This window comes from Anguilla anguilla, chromosome 1 (genome assembly GCF_013347855.1).
Source record: "Anguilla anguilla isolate fAngAng1 chromosome 1, fAngAng1.pri, whole genome shotgun sequence".
NCBI classification, from domain to species: domain Eukaryota; kingdom Metazoa; phylum Chordata; class Actinopteri; order Anguilliformes; family Anguillidae; genus Anguilla; species Anguilla anguilla.
Window position 1 is genome coordinate 73,248,251 of NC_049201.1, and position 23,760 is coordinate 73,272,010.

The 23,760-nt window shown below is 40.0% G+C and overlaps 1 protein-coding gene and 1 long non-coding RNA gene across 2 annotated transcripts in view; one reads left to right on the forward strand and one right to left on the reverse strand.

The window, feature by feature from the left end:
- The window catches only part of LOC118230614 (hemicentin-2-like), a 33,917-nt gene extending 12,645 nt beyond the window's left edge, over positions 1 to 21,272 (forward strand). Inside the window, exons 6-25 of the mRNA XM_035423813.1 lie at positions 1,415 to 1,500; positions 2,136 to 2,435; positions 3,264 to 3,542; positions 3,967 to 4,230; positions 4,639 to 4,914; positions 5,004 to 5,255; positions 5,820 to 6,095; positions 6,185 to 6,436; positions 6,729 to 7,004; positions 7,094 to 7,345; positions 7,907 to 8,182; positions 8,270 to 8,521; positions 8,808 to 9,083; positions 9,173 to 9,424; positions 17,109 to 17,408; positions 18,257 to 18,535; positions 18,969 to 19,232; positions 19,459 to 19,734; positions 19,824 to 20,075; positions 20,875 to 21,272. Of these exons, the coding sequence (XP_035279704.1) occupies positions 1,415 to 1,500; positions 2,136 to 2,435; positions 3,264 to 3,542; positions 3,967 to 4,230; positions 4,639 to 4,914; positions 5,004 to 5,255; positions 5,820 to 6,095; positions 6,185 to 6,436; positions 6,729 to 7,004; positions 7,094 to 7,345; positions 7,907 to 8,182; positions 8,270 to 8,521; positions 8,808 to 9,083; positions 9,173 to 9,424; positions 17,109 to 17,408; positions 18,257 to 18,535; positions 18,969 to 19,232; positions 19,459 to 19,734; positions 19,824 to 20,075; positions 20,875 to 20,963 (5,029 nt within the window). The 3' untranslated portion in view covers positions 20,964 to 21,272. The remainder of the gene's footprint in view (positions 1 to 1,414; positions 1,501 to 2,135; positions 2,436 to 3,263; positions 3,543 to 3,966; positions 4,231 to 4,638; positions 4,915 to 5,003; positions 5,256 to 5,819; positions 6,096 to 6,184; positions 6,437 to 6,728; positions 7,005 to 7,093; positions 7,346 to 7,906; positions 8,183 to 8,269; positions 8,522 to 8,807; positions 9,084 to 9,172; positions 9,425 to 17,108; positions 17,409 to 18,256; positions 18,536 to 18,968; positions 19,233 to 19,458; positions 19,735 to 19,823; positions 20,076 to 20,874) is intronic.
- LOC118234633 lies at positions 10,025 to 12,953 on the reverse strand. The gene is made up of 2 exons (XR_004766738.1): positions 12,408 to 12,953; positions 10,025 to 10,343 (listed from the first exon to the last, which is right to left on the reverse strand). It is a non-coding gene; the product is annotated as an uncharacterized LOC118234633 (long non-coding RNA).
- Positions 21,273 to 23,760: the final 2,488 nt, after the last annotated feature.

The window sequence follows — 23,760 nt, forward strand, 5'->3', positions numbered from 1 at the left end:
TCAAGCATTAGAGACTCTATACATTCCTGTGATGTCCCAGCCCTAAATATTTAAATGTTCCACCAAATGACAAATGACAAAATATGTATTTGATTATTTTTTCAGATTACATGCATTTTCATGAAACTCAATCAAAGATATATTTTAGGCATATACTGGGGCACTCTTATCCAGAAATGCTTTCAAGTAACTACCACCCCCCCTCCACAACATCCCCCCCCCCCCGCGCCCGCACGCACACACACAGGTATAAATGAGATCATGAGACCAGTAATCCGCGAGTCTTACAAACTGATTATATAGTGTGAAACAACTGGCTGCTCTTTTCATAAAGTCCAGTCTTTGGGCCTAGATAGATGTTATGTCTCAGGGGTTCCCTCTTAAATGTCTTCCAAAGATGCATCAACATCCACTAATAGTGAAAATAAAGAACCTGTAGACAATCCACATTCACCAATGTGTGCCTCAGCTTGCTTTAATAATTGCCTTTTTGAACGCTGTCCTGTCTTGCATAGAGGTCATTTCTTGGGGTTGGGTGTAAGGTTGTGAAATACTGCCCACGTGAAAAGAGGGGTTTATACAGCCTGCACAATAACCACTATGTGCAGATCAGTACAAAAGCATTTCAGGTACGGCAGGTCATAGGTGCTCATTATAAGCAGAACATACCTACTCTGTCCCTTCAAACCTTTGATTCTCCTGGAGCAAACACACAGCTGAATAGAGGCATTAGCATAGTTTATCAGCATGTAGGCTAAGGGTTATACATATATCATAGCACTAGCACACAAACATGTCCCCAGGTTTGTTGTACGTTCTCTGAATGGTTGATAACTTTGCGCACAAATGGTTTTCAGTAATACAGTTACAATGCTGACTGTGGCACCGGGAAAATGTGCAAGTGTGTAAAATTACAGGTACTCAGACTAGCTTGAGTCTGAGGTTATATGGAGATGCCTCGCCTGCATGGAAACAGTAATGCTCGAGCCTGGTCTCTATTAAAAATAACAGTCAACATTGAGGATCAGGAGAAAATCTATGTGCAAACACAAATGAAGGCTTTTATCACCACTGCACTGGCAAGGTTTGGATTGGGAGGGCAGAAAATGGCGAACAGAACACTGTTCAACAATCGTCCTGTAAAACAGTGTGGAAATCATCATTGAAGTAATGTGAACACACCTTTGTGTGTCTTTAAAAAACAAAAAAAACAAAGGGGAGAAATAGAATAGAATGAATCACAGGGTGTGAACGTGAGGATGGGGGGGGGAAGCAAACCCTTTAACGTCACCTGAATGCTGAACCATTACATGACTTGAACAAATATTTGCTGGTACAAATGGATCATGACTGTTTTGTTCAATTTCACTCTTTACTGGAAGGTGGCAGGAAGATATTCTCATGTATAAAACCCTTTCAGGCTATTTCTAGGTTTAGCATCAAGGATGGAGTATACTGTGGGGGGTGTTCTGGTCTTACTGTTGCTGATTTCTTCTAAAGGTAACTAGACATTTATATTCTCTACACTGTACTACAGAGGAAGTATGTTAATTTGCTTGAAAAACACAAACCAGTCTAGGTTTTTCTAATGCAGACATCGGATCTCTGTTTTAAAATTCTTGTTTATTTGAGGTAGTGAGAGGTGTGACAGCAAATTATAGAAAACATATTGAAGAAGTATTGTTAAACATTTCCATATGTTGAAATAAACCTATTAAGAATCATTAATTTGTGTTCTGTAATGCACTCACTCATTTAACATGTTTTATCATACATTTGTCTGAGAATATTAATATTAATAATGTTTTATATGCTCATACCACAACTGTCTGTAAAGCTCACTTACCAGCGATAACATTCAAATTTATAAAAAGTACCACAACAGGTTATTGGTTTTTTTTTTTCAAATTCGGGATTTGTTAATGTCGGTTTAACTAGGATAAATGTGTCTCATTTATTTAACACAACTTATTTAGTTTATTTAACTTATCTTAAATAACTTATCTATAGAAAGTGTACAGGCTATATGCGTGTAATTATGGTTTACATTCTGGAAGCCTAAAACTCAATTTGCTTTCAACAAACATACTATACATGGACACAGCCAATGTACTGTCATGCCTCCCTTATTTCAGGCCTCTCTGCTCTTGAAGTGAGGATCTCCAAGAACCCTGTCTCAGTAGGAGAAAACGTGACCCTGGAGCTCATTCCTCAAACGGCTGTACAAAGTGGGCTCTGGTTACACGACAGTGAATCCATAGTCCTTGCGATTCAGGGAGTTGTTCAAGTGACTGAGAGGTATCGTGACAGAATTACGTTTGATGCTAAGACCTGGGCACTGTCACTGAGAAATGTCACTCTGGCAGATAATGGAAGTTATACCATGCAAGGTATAACCCCATCATTTCTTGTCAAAACAACTTTGTACGTGCTGGGTAAGTAACAAATGCCAGACTCTCAATAATTCCCTTCTTATGCAATACCTTGGAATAAATGATAACAACATCCTTGACAGTGACTCAACATATGTTCAGCTCATAATATTCAATTAATTCCTCACAATTCCCTCTTTATTACAAATCCTTACATTGAATAAAAGGAATTCAAACTAGAAAGTCAGTGAACTTGAATGCAATTTAATATCCAAAGCAATTAATCTGCTGCTTGAATTGGGAGTTGAATTGGGAGTTTTAAAAAATGGGTCAGATTGGGTCCAACAAATTAATTATCAAAATTAATATTACATTTATTATTCTGTTTTATATTGCTGTACATATAACTGAAAGGGTAGCATGTTTTTGCTGAGCTTTACTCACTTACTCACTTTTTTTTTTTTTTATTGTTTTAGTTTTACTTGCATTTTGTCTTATAAAGAGCATTGCACGGCATTTTATTGTAATGAAATGTGCTATATAAATAAAGTTTGATTGATTGATTTAACTTAAAGGGTACTACTTTTGCCCATAATCCAGAAGCTTTTTCTCATAAATGAAGCAGCCAGATGAATTATTATGTCATCACAGTGTAGGTCAAAAACGGGCTGGTGATGTATGATTTTGGAACTGAACTAGAGTATTGCTGAATGAATACCTTAAGGGGTCAGTGCTTTTTCTTGATGCCCAGCTTTGTGCAGATATGTAATGCAATATCATTTTGCAATGATTTAAGTAGCAAGGTTGCAGAAATATATGAATATGCATAAACTGAATAGACTGCTAATTTGTACATTTCTGTTTGCCCCCCCCCTAAAATACAACCACCAGAGCCAGTCTCCAATGTGAAAGTCAGAGCCAACGCAACTGACTTAGTGGAACTGAATGACACTGTCAGCCTGACATGCTCCGCCTCCGGCTCCTCCCTCTTTTACCGGTGGCATAATGGCAGTTCTGACATCACAGCCAGTGAGCTTGTTCATCTGAGTGATGGCAACAGCACTCTCACCATATCCAGAGTTCTGAGGTCCGACAGTGGACCTCTGTACTGCAGCGTGTCCAACAGCATCAGTAATGGCACCAGTCAGGCTGTCTTCCTCAACATCAGCTGTGAGTTTCTTATCCAGGTTCACCAAACCGCAAATGTGTATTTATGAAAACTTTATTTAACCAGGTTATCCCACTGAGACAAATTAACCTCTTTTACATGCCAGATTTGTTCCAAGATAGCAGCAAAGAAGCATCAATTTTCACCAAATAGCAATTGCATTGAAAGAGAAAAATAATGGCACTAGTCTATTATTAATAGTTGTATTATCACATAAGTGGGAAATGCTGAAAGCTTCTGCAAAACCTATTAATTTATTTTCAGTTTAAAAGCAAATACTGGCATGGCATATTCACATTCTCAGCATGTACAGTAGCAGTCTTCGTCTAGCTGGTTAAGTCAGACAGGTCCAGCTTTTTTGTCACTAACCATGCGTGGTTTTGTGCTGTTCAAATGACAATTTGGATGCGTTTCCTTCTTTCCCAGATGGTCCCGATAATGTAGAAATATCGGGAAACCCCCATGAGACAGTCTACAGGGCAGGGTCGGATATCATCCTGTCCTGCCTTGCTCAGTCAAAGCCTGCAGCCGATTATTACTGGGCCTTTGAGGGAACACTGCTTCAAAATAGAGGCCCAGAGCTTAGACTGAGCAATGTCCATCAGGATCAGAGCGGGAACTACTCCTGCTGGGCCCACAACAGCGTGACCCTCAGGTACTCCAGCAGGACCACACTGATAACTGTTGTAGGTAAGAAAGTGCTCACTTTGAAATTGACATGGCTATAGTAAGCAAAAGTAAGCCTCTCTGGAATACCACCAATACAGAATCAGCCTTTCAGACTGAGGTGTGAGGTGACCGGCTCCATTCAATGGCTGAGTGATGGTTGGCCCCAATACACAAATAACGGGAAGGTGTTCTCTGACAACAACAAAAAATATTTAAATATGCTGCATTACATGAAACATTCTAACTTAATAGATTTCCTCTACTTGACTGTGTCCCTCTCTTAGCTGATTTTTTTCTTCCATAATTGTATTTGAACTGTCATTATTGGACAACCAGTTAGGCCTCAGAACAATGGCCACTCCTGTTTGAGCTCTTGGATGTCAAACTAATCAGTTTCCTAAAAATGTATAATCCATCTTTTGTTCACAGCTCCAATAACCAGTGTCCTGGTAAATTCCAATGGAGGAATGCCCATAGATGAAAAGCCATTCACTCTTGTGTGCGAAGTCAATGAAAAAGCAGACCTCATTCAGTGGCTGAGGAATGGTTTGCGGCTGTTAGCAGATAACAGAACAGCCCTCACTGCAGACAACAGCTCGGTTACTTTCACCCCAGTCCAGCGCTCTGATGATGGAAGCTATCAGTGTGTGGCTCACAATGCAGTGAGCAATGGAACCAGCCCTGGATTCCAACTGCTGGTCAACTGTGAGTATTCTGCGGACCCGTCTGTGAGCCGTGAGTCTGTACTGAAGTAATGGAGCGCTGATGTGTTACCTCCATTTTCTATGTTACAGATGGGCCAGAGCAGCCTGTCATCACTGGACCAGACTTAGCAAAAACTGGATCAAGTGTGACCTTCACCTGCAGTGCCTTGTCTCAGCCAATCTCTCAGTACAGCTGGTATTTCAATGGCACACGGGTCGCAAACGGCTCTGAGTATGTGACTGCCCCACTGACTTTAGCCAATCAGGGAACGTATACCTGTGAGGCCTTCAACCCCGTAACTGGGAGGAACAGCACAGCTGTGAAAGAGCTTGCTGTCCTTGGTAAGTGAGTCAGGACAGCATAGTTTGTTTCCAGAACACCTATTCTTTGAGGCTCTCAAAAATAAACTGCATACCCAATTTGACTTCTTGTTCACGGTTTTTTTCCCCCAGAAAAATAACTACAGTTTGCACAAATACTTTCAAATAAGTTGCTAACTTTTCTCATCAATATGAGTTTTAAGCTGGCCAGAGTTGACAGGAATATATTATCTTGCCTTGCAGTCTACATTATGTTAAAATAATTACAAAACACCAGATTTCCCCAGTAGGGTACCCCTGCCAAGTCAAAAAAGACCCAGGACTTTTCATATGTCATGATTTGTCCATATATGATTGAGAAAGTATCCTCAATTTAAATATGTCGCATTACATGAAGCATTCTAACTTTATTGATTTCCTCTACTTGACTATGTACCTCTCTTAGCTGACCTTATTTTCCCATAATAGTATTTGAACTGTTGTTATTGGACCAGTTAGGCCTCGGAACAATGGGCACTCCTGTTTGAGCTATGTGATGCCAAACAAATCAGTTTCCTTAAAATTAATGTCTTCTCTTGTTCACAGCTCCAATAACCAGTGTGCTGGTAAATTCCAATGGAGGATTGCCCATAGATGAAAAGCCATTCACTCTTGTGTGCAAAGTCAATGAAAAAGCAGACCTCATTCAGTGGCTGAGGAATGGTTTGCGGCTGTTAGCAGATAACAGAACAGCCCTCACTGCAGACAACAGCTCGGTTACTTTCACCCCAGTCCAGCGCTCCGATGATGGAAGCTATCAGTGTGTGGCTCACAATGCAGTGAGCAATGGAACCAGCCCTGGATTCCAACTGCTGGTCAACTGTGAGTATTCTGTGGACCTGTCTGTGAACTGTGAGTCTGTGCTGAAGTAATGGAGCGCTGATGTGTTACCTCCATTTTCTATGTTACAGATGGGCCAGAGCAGCCCGTCATCACTGGACCAGACTTAGCAAAAACTGGATCAAATGTGACCTTCACCTGCAGTGCCTTGTCTCAGCCAATCTCTCATTACAGCTGGTATTTCAATGGCACACGGGTCACAAACGGCTCTGAGTATGTGACTGCCCCACTGACTTTAGCCAATCAGGGAACGTATACCTGTGAGGCCTTCAACCCTGTAACTGGGAGGAACAGCACAGCTGTGAAAGAGCTTGCTGTCGTTGGTAAGTGAGTCAGGACATCGTGGTTTGTTTCCACAAGACCTAATCCTTGAGACTCTCAAAAATAAATTGCATACTTAATTTGACTTTTTGTTCATGGTTTAAAAAAAAAAAAAAAAAACTCCTCTACTTGACAGTGTCCCTCTCTTAGCTAACATTTTTTTCTTAAGTGTATTTGAAACTGTTGTTATTGGACAACCAGTTAGGCTTTGGAACAATGGCCACTCCTGTTTGAGCTATGTGATGCCAAACAAATCAGTTTCCTTAAAATTAATATGTCTTCTCTTGTTCACAGCTCCAATAACCAGTGTTCTGGTAAATTCCAACGGAGGATTGCCCATAGATGAAAAGCCATTCACTCTTGTGTGCAAAGTCAGTGGCAAAGCAAACTTCATTCAGTGGCTGAGGAATGGCTTGCGGCTGTTAGCAGATAACAGAACAGCCCTCACTGCAGACAACAGCTCGGTTACTTTCACCCCAGTCCAGCGCTCCGATGATGGAAGCTATCAGTGTGTGGCTCACAATGCAGTGAGCAATGGAACCAGCCCTGGATTCCAACTGCTGGTCAACTGTGAGTATTCTGAGGACCTGTCTGTGAGCCGTGAGTCTGTACTGAAGTAATGGAGCGCTGATGTGTTACCTCCATTTTCTATGTTACAGACGGGCCAGAGCAGCCCGTCATCACTGGACCAGACGTAGCAAAAACCGGATCAAGTGTGACCTTCAACTGCAGTGCCTTGTCTCAGCCAACCTCTCAGTACAGCTGGTACTTCAATGGCACACGGGTCACAAACAGCTCTGAGTATGTGACTGCCCCACTGACTTTAGCCAATCAGGGAACGTATACCTGTGAGGCCTTCAACCCCGTAACTGGGAGGAACAGCACAGCTGTGAAAGCGCTCGCTGTTATTGGTGAGTCAAGACATCATGGTTTGTTTCCACAAGATCTAATCTTTGAGACTCTCAAAAATGAACTGCATACCCAGTTTGACTTTTTGTTCAGTTTTTTTTCTACATATTTGAACTAGTTTGTATAAATAATTCTTTCAAATAATTAGCTGTTTTTTTTAGCGATCTGAGCTTTTATGCTGGCCAGGGTTGACAGGAATTTATTATCTTGCCTTGCAGTCTACCTTATATTAAAATAAATACAAAACACCAGATTTCCCGGACAGGAAACCCTTGCCAAGTCAAAAGGACCCAGGAATTTTCATGTGTCATGATTTGTCTATATGTGATTAAGAAAGTATCCTCAATTTAAATATGTTGCATTACATGAAGAATTCTAACTTTATAGATTTCCTCTACGTGACTGTGTCCCTCTCTTTGCTGATTTTTGTTTCCATAAGTGTATTTGAACTGTCATTATTGGACAACCAGTTAGGCCTCGGAACAATGGCCACTCCTGTTTGAGCTCTTTGGTGTCAAACAAATCAGTTTCCTTAAAATTAATATGTCTTCTCTTGTTCACAGCTCCAATAACCAATGTTCTGGTAAATTCCAATGGAGGATTGCCCATAGATGAAAAGCCATTCACTCTTGTGTGCGAAGTCAATGGAAAAGCAGACTTCATACAGTGGCTGAGGAATGGTTTGCGGCTGTTAGCAGATAACAGAACAGCCCTCACTGCAGACAACAGCTCGGTTACTTTCACCCCAGTCCAGCGCTCTGATGATGGAAGCTATCAGTGTGTGGCTCACAATGCAGTGAGCAATGGAACCAGCCCTGGATTCCAACTGCTGGTCAACTGTGAGTATTCTGTGGACCTGTCTGTGAACTGTGTCTTTGCTGAAGTAATGGAATGCTGATGTGTTACCTCCATTTTCTATGTTACAGACGGGCCAGAGCAGCCCGTCATCACTGGACCAGACTTAGCAAAAACTGGATCAAGTGTGACCTTCACCTGCAGTGCCTTGTCTCTGCCAACCTCTCAGTACAGCTGGTACTTCAATGGCACACGGGTCACAAACAGCTCTGAGTATGTGACTGCCCCACTGACTTTAGCCAATCAGGGAGCGTATACCTGTGAGGCCTTCAACCCCGTAACTGGGAGGAACAGCACAGCTGTGAAAGCGCTCGCTGTTATTGGTGAGTCAAGACATCATGGTTTGTTTCCACAAGATCTAATCTTTGAGACTCTCAAAAATAAACTGCATACTTAATTTGACTTTTTGTTCATGGTTTAAAAAATAAAAAAAAACTCCTCTACTTGACAGTGTCCCTCTCTTAGCTGACATTTTTTTCTTAAGTGTATTTGAAACTGTTGTTATTGGACAACCAGTTAGGCCTTGGAACAATGGCCACTCCTGTTTGAGCAATGTGATGCCAAACAAATCAGTTTCCTTAAAATTAATATGTCTTCTCTTGTTTACAGCTCCAATAACCAGTGTTCTGGTAAATTCCAATGGAGGATTGCCCATAGATGAAAAGCCATTCACTCTTGTGTGCAATGTCAATGAAAAAGCAGACCTCATTCAGTGGCTGAGGAATGGTTTGCAGCTGTTAGCAGATAACAGAACAGCCCTCTCTGCAGACAACAGCTCGGTTACTTTCACCCCAGTCCAGCGCTCCGATGATGGAAGCTATCAGTGTGTGGCTCACAATGCAGTGAGCAATGGAACCAGCCCTGGATTCCAACTGCTGGTCAACTGTGAGTATTCTGTGGACCTGTCTGTGAACTGTGAGTCTGTGCTGAAGTAATGGAGCGCTGATGTGTTACCTCCATTTTCTATGTTACAGATGGGCCAGAGCAGCCCGTCATCACTGGACCAGACTTAGCAAAAACTGGATCAAGTGTGACCTTCACCTGCAGTGCCTTGTCTCTGCCAACCTCTCAGTACAGCTGGTACTTCAATGGCACACGGGTCACAAACGGCCCTGAGTATGTGACTGCCCCACTGACTTTAGCCAATCAGGGAACGTATACCTGTGAGGCCTTCAACCCCGTAACTGGGAGGAACAGCACAGCTGCGAGAGAGCTGAAGGTTCAACGTGAGTCCGGTCCTTTTACATTCCATCCACAAATATTTTAAGGGTTTTCCTGTAGAGACTGAGTTAAAACTACTGTGTTTGGACATTATTCAAATGGATTAAAGTTAGAACAACAATAACACTCGTCTAATTCACTAGTCTGTTGATATTGCACTGGAGGCAATACAATCTACACAGCAAGACCAGATATTTCTAAAAAAAAGATTTACTTGAAAGGTGTAATGGCAGAATTAATGCAATGTGTGCAGAGATTGTGGTGTGCCAACTACATTATGATGGTGGGAGTAAAGGGGATGTAAGTTTATTTTTGGACATCCTATATATTTACATATATATATACTGGATAAGACCTGAAGTTTTGTCTTCTTCCCTTCCCTTCTTCCAACTGAAAATATTGTTGTTTGGGTGAAAATTGCATGTGTACAAGGGAAAGAGCACAGTAACATCAACCCTCCTGGGTGGATAATTCCATTAATGCTGTCCACAGGGTAAAGCCTACCCTGAATTTAACAGTCGTAAAACCCCGAGTGAAATTCTTTTCATCATAAAATATGATAACCTTTCTGAGTGACTCTACCATTAGAAGAGCTTATACATTGCTATTTTTGATGTGTTTATTTAAGCAAAACACAATCAGGGTACAGAGATAGTCTTATGAGCCTTGTTAACCCTGCACTTATGAAATCGTAAGTCATAAGTGCATCACACATATATTACACATCTATTGCATGCAAAATATGAAGACAACACTATATGAAGGTTCCACTTCTTTTTTTCTACCTTCCCAGCATCCTCTGCTGTGCTGTCCAAAGGAAGCCTGTTCCTCGTAGCCCTGGGTGTCTCCCTCCTACAGCTGACCAACTGGCTGTCGTGCTGAGACCTTCGAGGTTCCTCTGCTGTTTAGCATCGTCTCCCATCTCTAGTCGTACATTTTCATTGCATACAGGACACGCCGGTGTGAATTAGGGAACAAGAAAGGGAATAATGAATAATGAAAGAAATGAGCGTGTGCTGAGATGTAGCTGTGGAGGTTCAAACCCCCTCCCTCCCAAAAAATAAAATAAAAATTCAGGAGATGCATGTAAAATATGAAGAAGTTGATCACAAACTAAGAGTGTAACCCCCCCCCCCCATCCCAAAGCTATGAAGTGGCTGAATTACCTGTGAGAGCTCCAAGCAAAACTACTGCAGGCTGCAGTTGGAAGGTACTGGCTGGTCAGTAAGGGGCACTCTTTCCTACAAATGTGAAGTCCAATGCCCCAGTGAGCTGATAAAAGTGGAACTTACTGGATTTCAATTTGGATCTCAACTACTCGATCGTACAACTCATTGGATTGCAAGGCAAAATCTGTTCCAAAATATATACTGCCGTATATATATATATATATATATATATATATATATATATATATATTACTGCCATTTATATATATATATATATATTACTGCCATTTATATATATACATATATATATATATATATACATATATATATATATATATATATACACATACAATTTGCTGAGCAGAAGCACACCCCTTTCCAGCTGACATCAAACCATTTGTCTGTTTATGAAACTGTTTATAGTGTCGTGGCAAACATTGCTTTAAATGCAAAATTTGGTTTTGTGTTAGATTTAGTTTACTTTGGTACATAAATGATTTTGTCAACATATAGCTATTGTTTCTACAGCTTTGCTTATTGTTTTATCTTTTTCTGTTTTCACTGTTATTTATGAATATGCCAATATCATTTTATTTAAATTCAACAACTACATTTGATTGAGTTCTCTCATCCAGACAATAACAAGACAAGAAATATGTTGAATTAAGTACAACACACAAGGTTGCATACAATTTTATCATGGATTACTGTTCTATGCTGTAATTAAAATTTCTATTAACATTTACCCTCTCATTTGCAGGCATGGTGTTGATTCTCTAGATAGAAAATTTACAACTAGTTAAATGAAAGTTGTGAAATAGCTTAATTCCACAGCTGTAATACTGAGAGTTAAAGAAACATTTCAGGCAAAATGTCTGTTTATATATTTCTCTTTTGGAAGAATTCAGCTTTAACAAGGGGAGAACCATCACTTGTATTCAAGCATGACTGGAGCATGTGTTGCGGTCTAAAATGTATTGGTTTCTGAAAACAAAGAAAAGTAAGTTTAGCATGTACTGCTAATGTGCCAGACAGTGAATTTAAACGTGGGGGAAATTTATGTACTGTTGTAACTGCAAATACTCGCCTTCACTCTGAAGGGGGATCTTACCTGTGATTTCTAAAAGCTGACAGCATTGGGTCTGGCCCTGTAGCGTGCTGCCCTAATGTGCCAACATATCCCTTATTCACTGAGTGTAACAGTTACAGTTTCCTGCTACCAGATGCCGCCATTTCGTCGGTGTGATTGTCTCGTTTGCTTTATGATCTGTCTCACCAGAGTTTTATGGTTATTGTTTGCACCGGTGTCGGTAAGAAAACAGTTGTCCACGCAAAACCTGTCGAATTCCGCTTCCATACTCGTGCCATTCGACCCCTTACTGGAAAAAACGCCAAGCATGTGTAATTATGAGGTTATTCACGTAGGGCTTGGGTTGGCCATTATTAGCCTGCTAACTAAAGCACCGCAAGCAAAATTTAGCGAAAGCAAGGGGACAGTAGAAAGGCCTGCACTGAAGGCATAACAGTTAGCTAAAGCAAGTGAACCAAAGAGATTCGAATCTCTTTGAGTGAACTAAAGCAAAGGCCGATATTCATTCAGTCGAATTTAAGATGGCTTTATGACTCACAAATTAGCAGTTCGCTAGCTACCTTCATAGCTAATTCAACTATAGGCTACTTCCTGAACTAAAGAACCAGTAACTTTATACGCTCCCGTGAAAAAAAAAGAACAAAAAAAAAAAAAAGAACAATACCAAAGTTTAAATCGTGTGATAGCATTTTTCGACTGGAAGTGGAAGGCAACAGATTTTGTACTTACACCGTCTCCTCAAGTATTTAAATTTCCTGTTCTCCGTTTGTCTTTCTTCGTGCTACTGCCAACCTCTCGTCACTCTTGGTCGACTACAACATGCCTGCAGTTTTTTGGTCTGCACTGCAGCTGCGTAGACTGCTGTTTGGTTATAAACACCCTCTACCCACACATTAATTGCTTGCTGACCGATTAACAAAAATGTTAGCGCTCCCCCTGTGTCTGACTGTTCTGCCATATCTGCCGACAGAACAGGAGAAAATTTGGTGCAAAATAGGTTGTGCCTGAGAGAAAACGTTGAGACTGAATTCCTAACCTTCAGAGCTCAATGTGTTTCATTGGTCATTCTTAATATCATAGACAATGTTTATTGTATGCATATTAAGCTGATTCCGGTCTTTTAGTAAGAAAACGCAATTACTATTTGATTATCTAAATGCAATCAACCAGTTAAGTTAGCTAGCTAATATAGCTAGCATTAGCTAAATATAAACTAATGCTTAGCATAATTATTGTGTTGATTATTCAAACAATGTTGGCGATTAAATATACTGATGTTAGGGTGTTATTGTAGCTACTGAAAGATTCACCTGCTCAGCTAAGTTTCGGTAGTTGATAGGTATTCGGTGGGGATGTCCGCTAAATTAGCTAACTACAAACAGTTCAGCTGGTAAGCTGGAGTTGCCAACGTGCATTTCCAGATAGCAAGCATACTTTGGGCCAACGTCTGTAGGCCTACTGGTTGGCATTGTCGGCAACGGAATTTTAAGCAATGAAATAGTCAGTTATTATGGATGAATATTTAAATAAATAAATAAATACATCATGAAATGTGAGCATGAATAATTAAATGTGGCACGAAATATACGTATGTATTTATTAGCCTACTTAATTATTTATTTACTTCAATGACGCTACGTGCGACATGAAATAAGGCTTGAAATTAAAACCGCCACTTTTTATTAATTTCAATGACACTACGTGTGCGACATGAAATAAGGCTTGAAATTAAAACCGTCACTGTCACCCATCAATGTTTGGAGGGCGGGCTCTAGCGAGTACTGTTTTTTGATTGGTGCATCGACTTGATTCGATTGTTATTTGATATATCTATCGCGCCACCATGGGGTTGGATTTGGGCTAAGCCTTCAGGACTGGAGTCTTGATCCTACTGTCGGTGCCCATATCAAGTTTTGAAACAGTTTGGATTGTTAGCATTTTTCTGATAAGCCCTCTGCAAATTCATTGCATTATCAGTCAGTCATATTTTTACATAACCACAAAAACATAACGCCTGTATAAATGTATGTGAGTTGAGGCAAAATACAACATTTTGTACAAATTGGTCAATTTTTGTAGGAGGCGAATCATTGTAAGTGGTTTCAGAAAATTCGATGGTGGAAAATCAAATATGTAGGTCTCTGTGAGTTTGTTTTAGAGTGCAATATAGCCTATTTGTTTCACACCTATGTGTACCAATAACCAACCAACCAGCAAAACCACAATTTGTGGAGTCTAAAAATGTATTTCTCAACTTTCAGCAATGTCACTCTATTGCTATATTTGATTATGTATTAATAACCCTTCCAATTTAATTGCCAATGGCCAAAAGCTTCCAGAACTGATATATGACTTGTTATTTATCATAATACATATAATTTTGAGCAAATCGATTATTTAGCTCATGCTGGGTGGCATACAAAATGCATTGGAGGTGCAAACTCATACTGAATGTGCAGAAAAATAATTTTGATCACCCCACCCACTTGATAAACAAGGCATGTTACATTTGTAAAGGTGTGTGCGTGTGTGTGTGTGTGCGTGCATGGGTGAAATGTCACACTTGTGAGAAATTAGACAATAAAACTTTATTCTTAGGGCATGGATATAAGCACTTACAATCAAATTGTATCTTAAATAGTAGCTTACGCAAACAAGCATGACTCAGTAGTTATTTATTCTGGATAAGAGCGTCTGCCAAATGCCTGTAATGTAATTTATGAAATTCCACTTTGACTTGGGAATGATCATATGCCTAGGTAAAGTTTATACTATATGTAAGTTAATTGCCTTCTTGTTATGTGGAGGTACTTTACGTCTGAGGGTTGTGTGCTTTAACATTTAATTGATAATCAACTTTAGGCAAGAAATGTTTAAATGCAACCTTACTTAGAGGAAAATGGCTGTTATTGGCTGTTATAGGAAAGTGGGATAATTGTAAAGCATGTTCACACAAAGTTCAGTTGAGATTTATATATCTTATGTGCGTAAGATGAAAATAAACCACTTTAAACCAAAGTAAGAAACCTTGTTGAGCTGAGTTGAGGTGAGTTGAGCTGGTCTCTCTTTACAAGTCTCCATTAGTGAACCAGAATGGTCAGTTTGGTTTTTCTGAAACCCAAATATTCAAGATAGTTCCCAAACAGTATTTGAGAACAACAAACAGCCTATGTGATGTAAATGGTGTAAAAATCCCCTGGAAATACTGTACAAAGAACACTTCCTGCTTGGCTTGTATGGCACACCTTGAAGTTCCCGTTCACCTGTACATTTCATGTGATAAGAGGATCTCATTGCGCAGTTGATAAGGGCGTTGAGTTCAAAGTACCAAGTTACATTAATCATACAGCACATTCATTTAGATTCCTTATTTCCTGTGTTGAAATGCATTTTATTACCCAAGCATTGGAGACTCTCTGTATACATTCCTGTGATGTCCCAGCCCTAAATATTTAAATGTTCCACCTGACAAATGACAAAATATGTATTTGATTATTTTTTCAGATTACATGCAGTTTTATGAAACTCAATCAAAAATATATTTTAGGCATATGCCGGCACTCCTATCCAGAAATGCTTCCAAGTAACCCCCCCCCCCCCCCCCTCCCCCCCCATGAAACCAGTAGTCCATGAGTCTTAGAAACTGATTATATAGTGTGAAACAACTGGCTGCTCTTTTCATAAAGTCCAGTCTAGATAGAGGGAGATAAAGGCCCAAGCCTAGATAGATGTTATATCTCAGGGTTTCCCTCTTAAATGTCTTCCAAAGATACATCTACATCCACCAATATTAAAATATAATCACCTTTTTGAACGCTGTCTTTTTTTTTGTTGTTGCATAGAGGTCAATTCTTGGGGTTGGGTGTAAGGTTGTGAAATACTGCCCACGTGAAAAGAGGGGTTTATACAGCCTGCACAATAACCACTACATGCAGATCAGTACAAAAGCATTTCAGGTGCGGCAGGTCACAGGTGCTCATTATAAGCAGAACATACCTACTCTGTCCCTGCACATATTTGATTCTCCTGGAGCAAACACACAGCTGAATAGAGGCATTAGCATAGTTTATCAGCATGTAGGCTAAGCGTTATACATATATCATAGCACTAGCACACAAACATGTCACCAGGTTTGTTGTACGTTCTCTGGATGGTTGATAATGGTTTTCAGTATCACAATTACAATGCTGACTGTGGTACCGGGAAAATGTGCAAGTGTGCAAAATTACAGGTACTCAGACTAGCTTGAGTCTGAGGTTATATGGAGATGCCTCGCCTGCATGGAAACAGTAATGCTCGAGCCTGGTCTCCATTAAAAATAACCGTCAACATTGAGGATCAGGAGAAACTCTATGAGCAAACACAAATGAAGGCTTTTATCACCACTGCACTGGCAAGGTTTGGATTGGGAGGGCAGAAAATGGCGAACAGAACACTGTTCAACAATCTTTCTGTAAAACAGTGTGGAAATCATCATTGAAGTAATGTGAACACACCTTTGTGTGTCTATAAAAAAAAGCAAAGGGGAGAAATAGAACAGAATGAATCACAGGGCGTGAATGTGAGGATGGGGGGAGCAAACCCTTTACCATTTCCTGAATGCTGAACCATTACATGACTTGAACAAATATTTGCTGGTACAAATTGCTCATGACTATTTTGTTCAATTTCACTCTTTACTGGAAGGTGGCAGGAAGATATTCTCATGTATAAAACCCTTTCAGGCTATTTCTAGGTTTAGCATCAAGGATGGAGTATACTGTGGGGGGTGTTCTGGTCTTACTGTTGCTGATTTCCTCTAAAGGTAACTGGACATTTGTATTCTCTACACTGTACTACAGAGGAAGTATGTTAATTTGCTTGAAAAACACAAATCGGTTTAGGTTTTTATGATGCAGACATCGGATCTCTGTTTTAAGATTTTTGTTTATTTGAGGTAGTGAGAGGTGTGACAGCAAATTATAGAAAACATTGAAGAATTATTGTTAAACATTTCCGTATGTTGAAATAAACCTATTAAGAATCATTAATATGTGTTCTGTAATACACTCACTCATTAAACTTGTTTTATCATACATTTGTCTGAGAATATTAATATTAATGTTTTATATGCTCATACCACAACTGTCTGTAAAGCTCACTTACCAGCGGTAACATTAAGTGGCAAAATTTAACAGTCCCACAACAGGCTATTGTTTTTATTTTTCAAATTCGGGATTTGTTAATGTCGGGTTAACTAGGATAAATGTGTCTCATTTATTTAACACAACTTATTTAGTTTATTTAACTTATCTTAAACTGATAGAAAGTGTACAGGCTATATGCGTGTAATTATGGATTACATTCTGGAGGCCTAAAACTCAATTTGCTTTCAACAAACATACTATACATGGACACAGCCAATGTACTGTCATGCCTCCCTTATTTCAGGTCTCTCTGCTCTTGAAGTGAGGATCTCCAAGAACCCTGTCTCAGTAGGAGAAAACGTGACCCTGGAGCTCATTCCTCAAACGGCTGTACAAAGTGGGCTCTGGATACACGACAGTGAATCCATAGTCCTTGCGATTCAGGGAGTTGTTCAAGTGACTGAGAGGTATCGTGACAGAATTACGTTTGATGCTAAGACCTGGGCACTGTCACTGAGAAATGTCACTCTGGCAGATAATGGAAGTTATACCATGCAAGGTATAACCCCATCATTTCTTGTCAAAACAACTTTGTACGTGCTGGGTAAGTAACAAATGCCAGACTCTCAATAATTCCCTTCTTATGCAATACCTTGGAATAAATTATAACAACATCCTTGACAGTGACTCAACACATGTTCAGCTCATAATATTCAATTAATTCCTCACAATTCCCTCTTTATTACAAATCCTTACATTGAATAAAAGGAATTCAAACTAGAAAGTCAGTGAACTTGAATGCGGTTTAATATCCAAAGCAATTATTCTGCTGCTTGAATTGGGAGGAGTTTTAGAAAATGGGTCAGATAGGATCCAACAAATTAATTATAAAAATTAATATTATATTTATTATTCTGTTTTATATTGTTGTACACAGAACTGAAAGGGTCGCATGTTTTTGCTAACCTTTACTCACTCTTACTCACTTTCTCACTTTACTTTCATTGTTCTACTTGTACTCACATTGTTTTCTTTCAAAGAGCATTGCACGGCATTTTATTGTGATTAAATGTGCTATATAAATAAATTTTGATTGATTTATTTAACTTAAAGGGTACTACTTTTGCCCATAATCCAGAAGCTTTTTCTCATAAATGAAGCAGCCAGATGAATTATTATGTCATCACAGTGTAGTTCAAAAACGGGCTGGTGATGTCTGATTTTGGAACTGAACTAGAGTATTGCTGAATGAATACCTTAAGGGGTCAGTGCCTTTTCTTGATGCCCAGCTTTGTGCAGATATGTAATGCAATATCATTTTGCAATGATTTAAGTAGCAAGGTTGCAGGAATATATGAAATATGCATAAACTGAATAGACTTTGCTGTGCTGCCAGTGCTAATTTGCACATTTCTGTTCACCCCCCCCCCCCCCCCAAAATACAACCACCAGAGCCAGTCTCCAATGTGATAGTCAGAGCCAACGCAACGGACTTAGTGGAACTGAATGACACTGTCAGCCTGACATGCTCCGCCTCTGGCTCCTCCCTCTTTTACCGATGGCTTAATGGCAGTTCTGACATCACAGCCAGTGAGCTTGTTCATCTGAGTGATGGCAACAGCACTCTCACCATATCCAGAGTTCTGAGGTCCGACAGTGGACCTCTGTACTGCAACGTGTCCAACAGCATCAGTAATGGCACCAGTCAGGCTGTCTTCCTCAACATCAGCTGTGAGTTTCTTATCCAGGTTCACCAAACCGCAAATGTGTATTTATGAAAACTTTATTTAACCAGGTTATCCCACTGAGACAAATTAACCTCTTTTACATGCCAGATTTGTTCCAAGATAGCAGCAAATAAGCATCAATTTTCACCAAATAGCGATTACATTGAAAGAGAAAAATAATGGCACTAGTCTATTATTAATAATTGTATTATCACATGTGGGAAATGCTGAAAGCTTCTGCAAAACATCTTATGGACCTATTGATTTATGTTCAGTTTAAAAGCAAATACTGGCATGGCATATTCATATTCTCAGCATTTACAGTAGCAGTCTTCGTCTAGCTGGTTAAGTCAGACAGGTCCAGCTTTTTTGTCACTAACCATGCGTGGTTTTGTGCTGTTCAAATGACAATTTGGATGCGTTTCCTTCTTTCCCAGATGGTCCCGATAATGTAGAAATATCGGGAAACCCCCATGAGACAGTCTACAGGGCAGGGTCGGATATCATCCTGTCCTGCCTTGCTCAGTCAAAGCCTGCAGCCGATTATCACTGGGCCTTTGAGGGAACACTGCTTCAAAATAGAGGCCCAGAGCTTAGACTGAGCAATGTCCATCAGGATCAGAGCGGGACCTACTCCTGCTGGGCCCACAACAGCGTGACCCTCAGGTACTCCAGCAGGACCACACTGATAACTGTTGTAGGTAAGAAAGTGCTCACTTTGAAATTGACATGGCTATAGTAAGCAAAAGTAAGCCTCTCTGGAATACCACCAATACAGAATCAGCCTTTCAGACTGAGGTGTGAGGTGACCAGCTCCATTCAATGGCTGAGTGATGGTTGGCCCCAATACACAAATAACGGGAAGGTGTTCACTGACAACAAAAAAATCAGTTTCCTAAAAATGTATAATCCTTCTTTTGTTCACAGCTCCAATAACCAGTGTGCTGGTAAATTCCAATGGAGGATTGCCCATAGATGAAAAGCCATTCACTCTTGTGTGCAAAGTCAATGGAACAGCAGACTTAATTCAGTGGCTGAGGAATGGTTCGCGGCTGTTAGCAGATAACAGAACAGCCCTCACTGCAGACAACAGCTCGGTTACTTTCACCCCAGTCCAGCGCTCCGATGATGGAAGCTATCAGTGTGTGGCTCACAATGCAGTGAGCAATGGAACCAGCCCTGGATTCCAACTGCTGGTCAACTGTGAGTATTCTGTGGGCCTGTCTGTGAGCTGTGAGTCTGTACTGAAGTAATGGAGTGCTGAAGCGTTACCTCCATTTTCTATGTCACAGATGGGCCAGAGCAGCCCGTCATCACTGGACCAGACGTAGCAAAAACCGGATCAAATGTGACCTTCACCTGCAGTGCCTTGTCTCAGCCAATCTCTCATTACAGCTGGTACTTCAATGGCACACGGGTCACAAACGGCTCTGAGTATGTGACTGCCCCACTGACTTTAGCCAATCAGGGAACGTATACCTGTGAGGCCTTCAACCCCGTAACTGGGAGGAACAGCACAGCTGCGAGAGAGCTGAAGGTTCAACGTGAGTCCGGTCCTTTTACATTCCGTCCACAAATATTTTAGGCGTTATCCTGTGGAGACTGTAGAGTTAAAACTACTGTGTTTGGACATTATTCAAACGGATTAAAGTTAAAACAACAATAACACTCGTCTGATTCACTAGTCTGTTGATATTGCACTGGAGGCAATACAATTTAAACAGCAAGACCAGATATTTCAAAAAAAAAATTTACTTGAAAGGTATAATGGCAGAATTCATGCAATGTGTGCAGAAATGATGGTGTGCCAACTGTATTATGATGGTGGGAGTAAAGGGGATGTACGTTTCTTTTTGGACATCCTATATATACACATATATATGTACTGGATTAGACCTGAAGTTTTGTCTTCTTCCCTTCCCTTCTTCCAACTGAAAATATTGTTGTTTGGGTGAAAATTGCATGTGTACAAGGGAAAGAGCACAGTAACATCAACCCTCTGGGTGGATAATTCCATTAACCCTCATGCTGTCCACAGGGTAAAGCCTACCCTGAATTTAACAGTCGTAAAACCCCCTGAAAGTGAAAATTTTTTCAGCATGAAATATGGTAACTTTTCCGAGTGACTCTACCATTAGAAGAGCTTATACATTGCTATTTTTGATGTGTTTATTTAAGCAAAACACAATCAGGGTACAGAGATAGTCTTATGAGCCTTGTTAACCCTGCACTTATGAAATAGGAAGTCATAAGTCCATCACACATCTATTACACATCTATTGCATGCAAAATATGAAGACAACACTATATGAAGGTTCCACTTCTTTTTTTCTACCTTCCCAGCATCCTCTGCTGTGCTGTCCAAAGGAAGCCTGTTCCTCGCTGCCCTGGGTGTCTCCCTCCTACAGCTGACCAACTGGTTGTCATGCTGAGACCTTCGAGGTTCCTCTGGTGTTTAACATGGTCTCCCGTCTCTAGCCGTACATTTTCATTGCATACAGGACACGCCGGTGTGAATTAGGGAACAAGAAAGGGAATAATGAATAATGAAAGAAATGAGCATGTGCTGAGATGTAGCCGTGGAGGTTCAAACCCCCTCCCTCCCAAAAAATAAAAAATAAAATAAAAATTCAGGAGATGCATGTAAAATATGAAGTCGATCATAAACTAAGAACGTAAACCACGCGCCTGCCCCCCCCCCCACCTGTAGTTGTAAAGCAGCTGAATTACCTGAAGTCCAACGCCCAAGTAAGGTGATATTAGTGGAACTTACTGGATTTTCAACTACTTGGTTGTACAACTCATTGGATTTCAAGGCAAAACCTGTTCCAAAAATAAATATTACTGCCATATATATATATATATATATATATATATATATCATTTTCTGTGCAGAAGCACACCCATTTCCAGCTGACATCAAACCTTTTGTCTGTTTATGAAACTGTCTATTAATAGTGCTGCAGCAGACATTGCTTTAAATGTAAAATTTGGTTTTGTGCTAGATTTTCTGTTATCTTTGGTACATACATGATTTTTATCAATATATATTGTTTCTACAGCTTTGCTTGTTGTTTTATCTTTTTCTGTTTTCATTGCTATTTATGAATTTGCCAATATCATTTTTTAAAAATTCAACAGCTACATTTAATTAAGCTTTCTTTCTCATCCAGACAATAAGAACACAAGAAATATGTTGAATTAAGTGCAACACACAAGGTTGCATACAATTTTATCATGGATTACTGTTTTATACTGTCATTAAAATTTCTATTAACATTTATCCTCTCATTTGTAGGCATGGTGTTGATTTTCTAGATAGAAAATTTACAACTAGTTAAATGAAAGTTGTGAAATAGCTTAATTCCACAGCTGTAATACTGAGAGTTAAAGAAACATTTCAGGCAAAATGTCTGTTTATATTTTTCTCTTTTGGAAGAATTCAGCTTTAACAATGGGAGAAGCATGACTTTAATGTATTCAAGCATGACTGGAGCATATGTTGCTGTCTAAAATGTATTGGTTTCTGAAAACAGAGAAAAGTGGCAAAACTGGTGCCATTACACTGTATATGAATATCGACCCCTTACTGGAAAAAATGCCAAGCATGTGTAATTATGAGGTTATTCACACAGGGTTCGGGTTGGACAGTTATTAGCCTGCTAGCTAAAGCACCGCAAGCAAAGCAGTTAGCCAAAGGAAGGGAACAGTAGAGAGGCCTGCAGGAGAGGCCCAGCAGTTAGTTAGCAACGGAATTTTAAACCACGAAATAGTCAGTTATCGGATGATTGACAGATCTTAATTGTAGCTCAGGCATTCCCTTTTGCTTCTGTGGAAATTGCATTTGGAGATAGACGGCATACACCGTCGTGAAGACCAGAGAAATAAGTATGGCTGAAAAATAATGAATCTTTAAGATGACAGAAAAATTATTTAAGAAGGATTGCGCAGAAACTGATTATATCAAGTACAGCAGTTTGGGAAGTCTTGAAAAAGAAAAACCACTGAATTGATGGACTCAGAAATAAACGCAGTACAGGCTGGCCAAGGAAAATAACTGCAATTAATGACAGACAAATCCTAAGAGCTGTCAAGAAATATCCTAAAACGACAGTCAGTGATGTCATCAGCAGTCTCCAGAGGGCAGGTGTGAAAATATAAGAAGCCACTGTAGGCAGAAGATTTTGAGAGCAGAATTACTGTACAGAGGTTATGCTACAACGAGCAGACCTCTCATCAGCAGCAAGAATCAAAAGGCCAGATTAGAATTTTTCAGAAATGCAGAGACGAGCCAGAGGACTTGTAGAAACAGGTTTTATGGACAGATGAGACCAAAATAAGCCTTCATCAAAGTGATGGAAAGCCAAAATTGTGGAGTGACCTGCAAACACCCTGCCTATGCAAACAGAACACTCAGCAGTGGGAAGAAGCAGAAGGTTTTTGACTGGCCAAGTCAGTCAGATGAATGATTTACAGTAAATCCAAAATGAGCATGCATTTTACTTGCTGAAATGGAGTCTGAAGACAGAAACCCCCCGAAACAGAGATAATGAAAGTGGCTGCAGTGAAGGCCTGGAAAGGGCATGAAATGACAGGCGATGTCAGTGGGTCGTAGACTTGATGCAGTTATTGCGTTGAAGGGCTATGCAACCAAATATTAGACATTATTGCTGTGGTTTACTTGGAAGTCGATCGAAATATCGCATGATTAACACGACCTGGATCTTCTGACAAGGAAACATTGCTCTAGTTACATAGATACTGTCTATTGACAGCGATGTTGAATTCATCGTGTGCCACAAAAAGTAGCTAATTTTTCCTGCTTGTGAAACCGTTTTTAAATTTACATGTCGCTGACAGAAAAGGAAATTATTTTCTCTTAAACATGTTCTCCTGTCAGGTCCAAGGAAATGATTGTGCGTTTGTGTGTGTGTGCGCGCGTGTGTGCATGCGTTTGTGTGTGTGTGTGTATATGTTTGTGTATGTGTTTACCTGAGTACTTAATGGATTGAATTTAAGCAACACTGACATTGGATATAATAACAGACTGTTCTCAGGCAATATTTAAAGCATCTCTACACACATGCCTTCCGTAAAGTGATCCAAGTCTAATCCAAGTTCCAAGTACTGAATCTAAGTTCAGTATACTTTATGCTTTCTTTGGAAGTAAGTCATCTGGTAATTTCCCATAGTTCCCTCCCTAGGCACACAGTAGCAAAACTCACACCT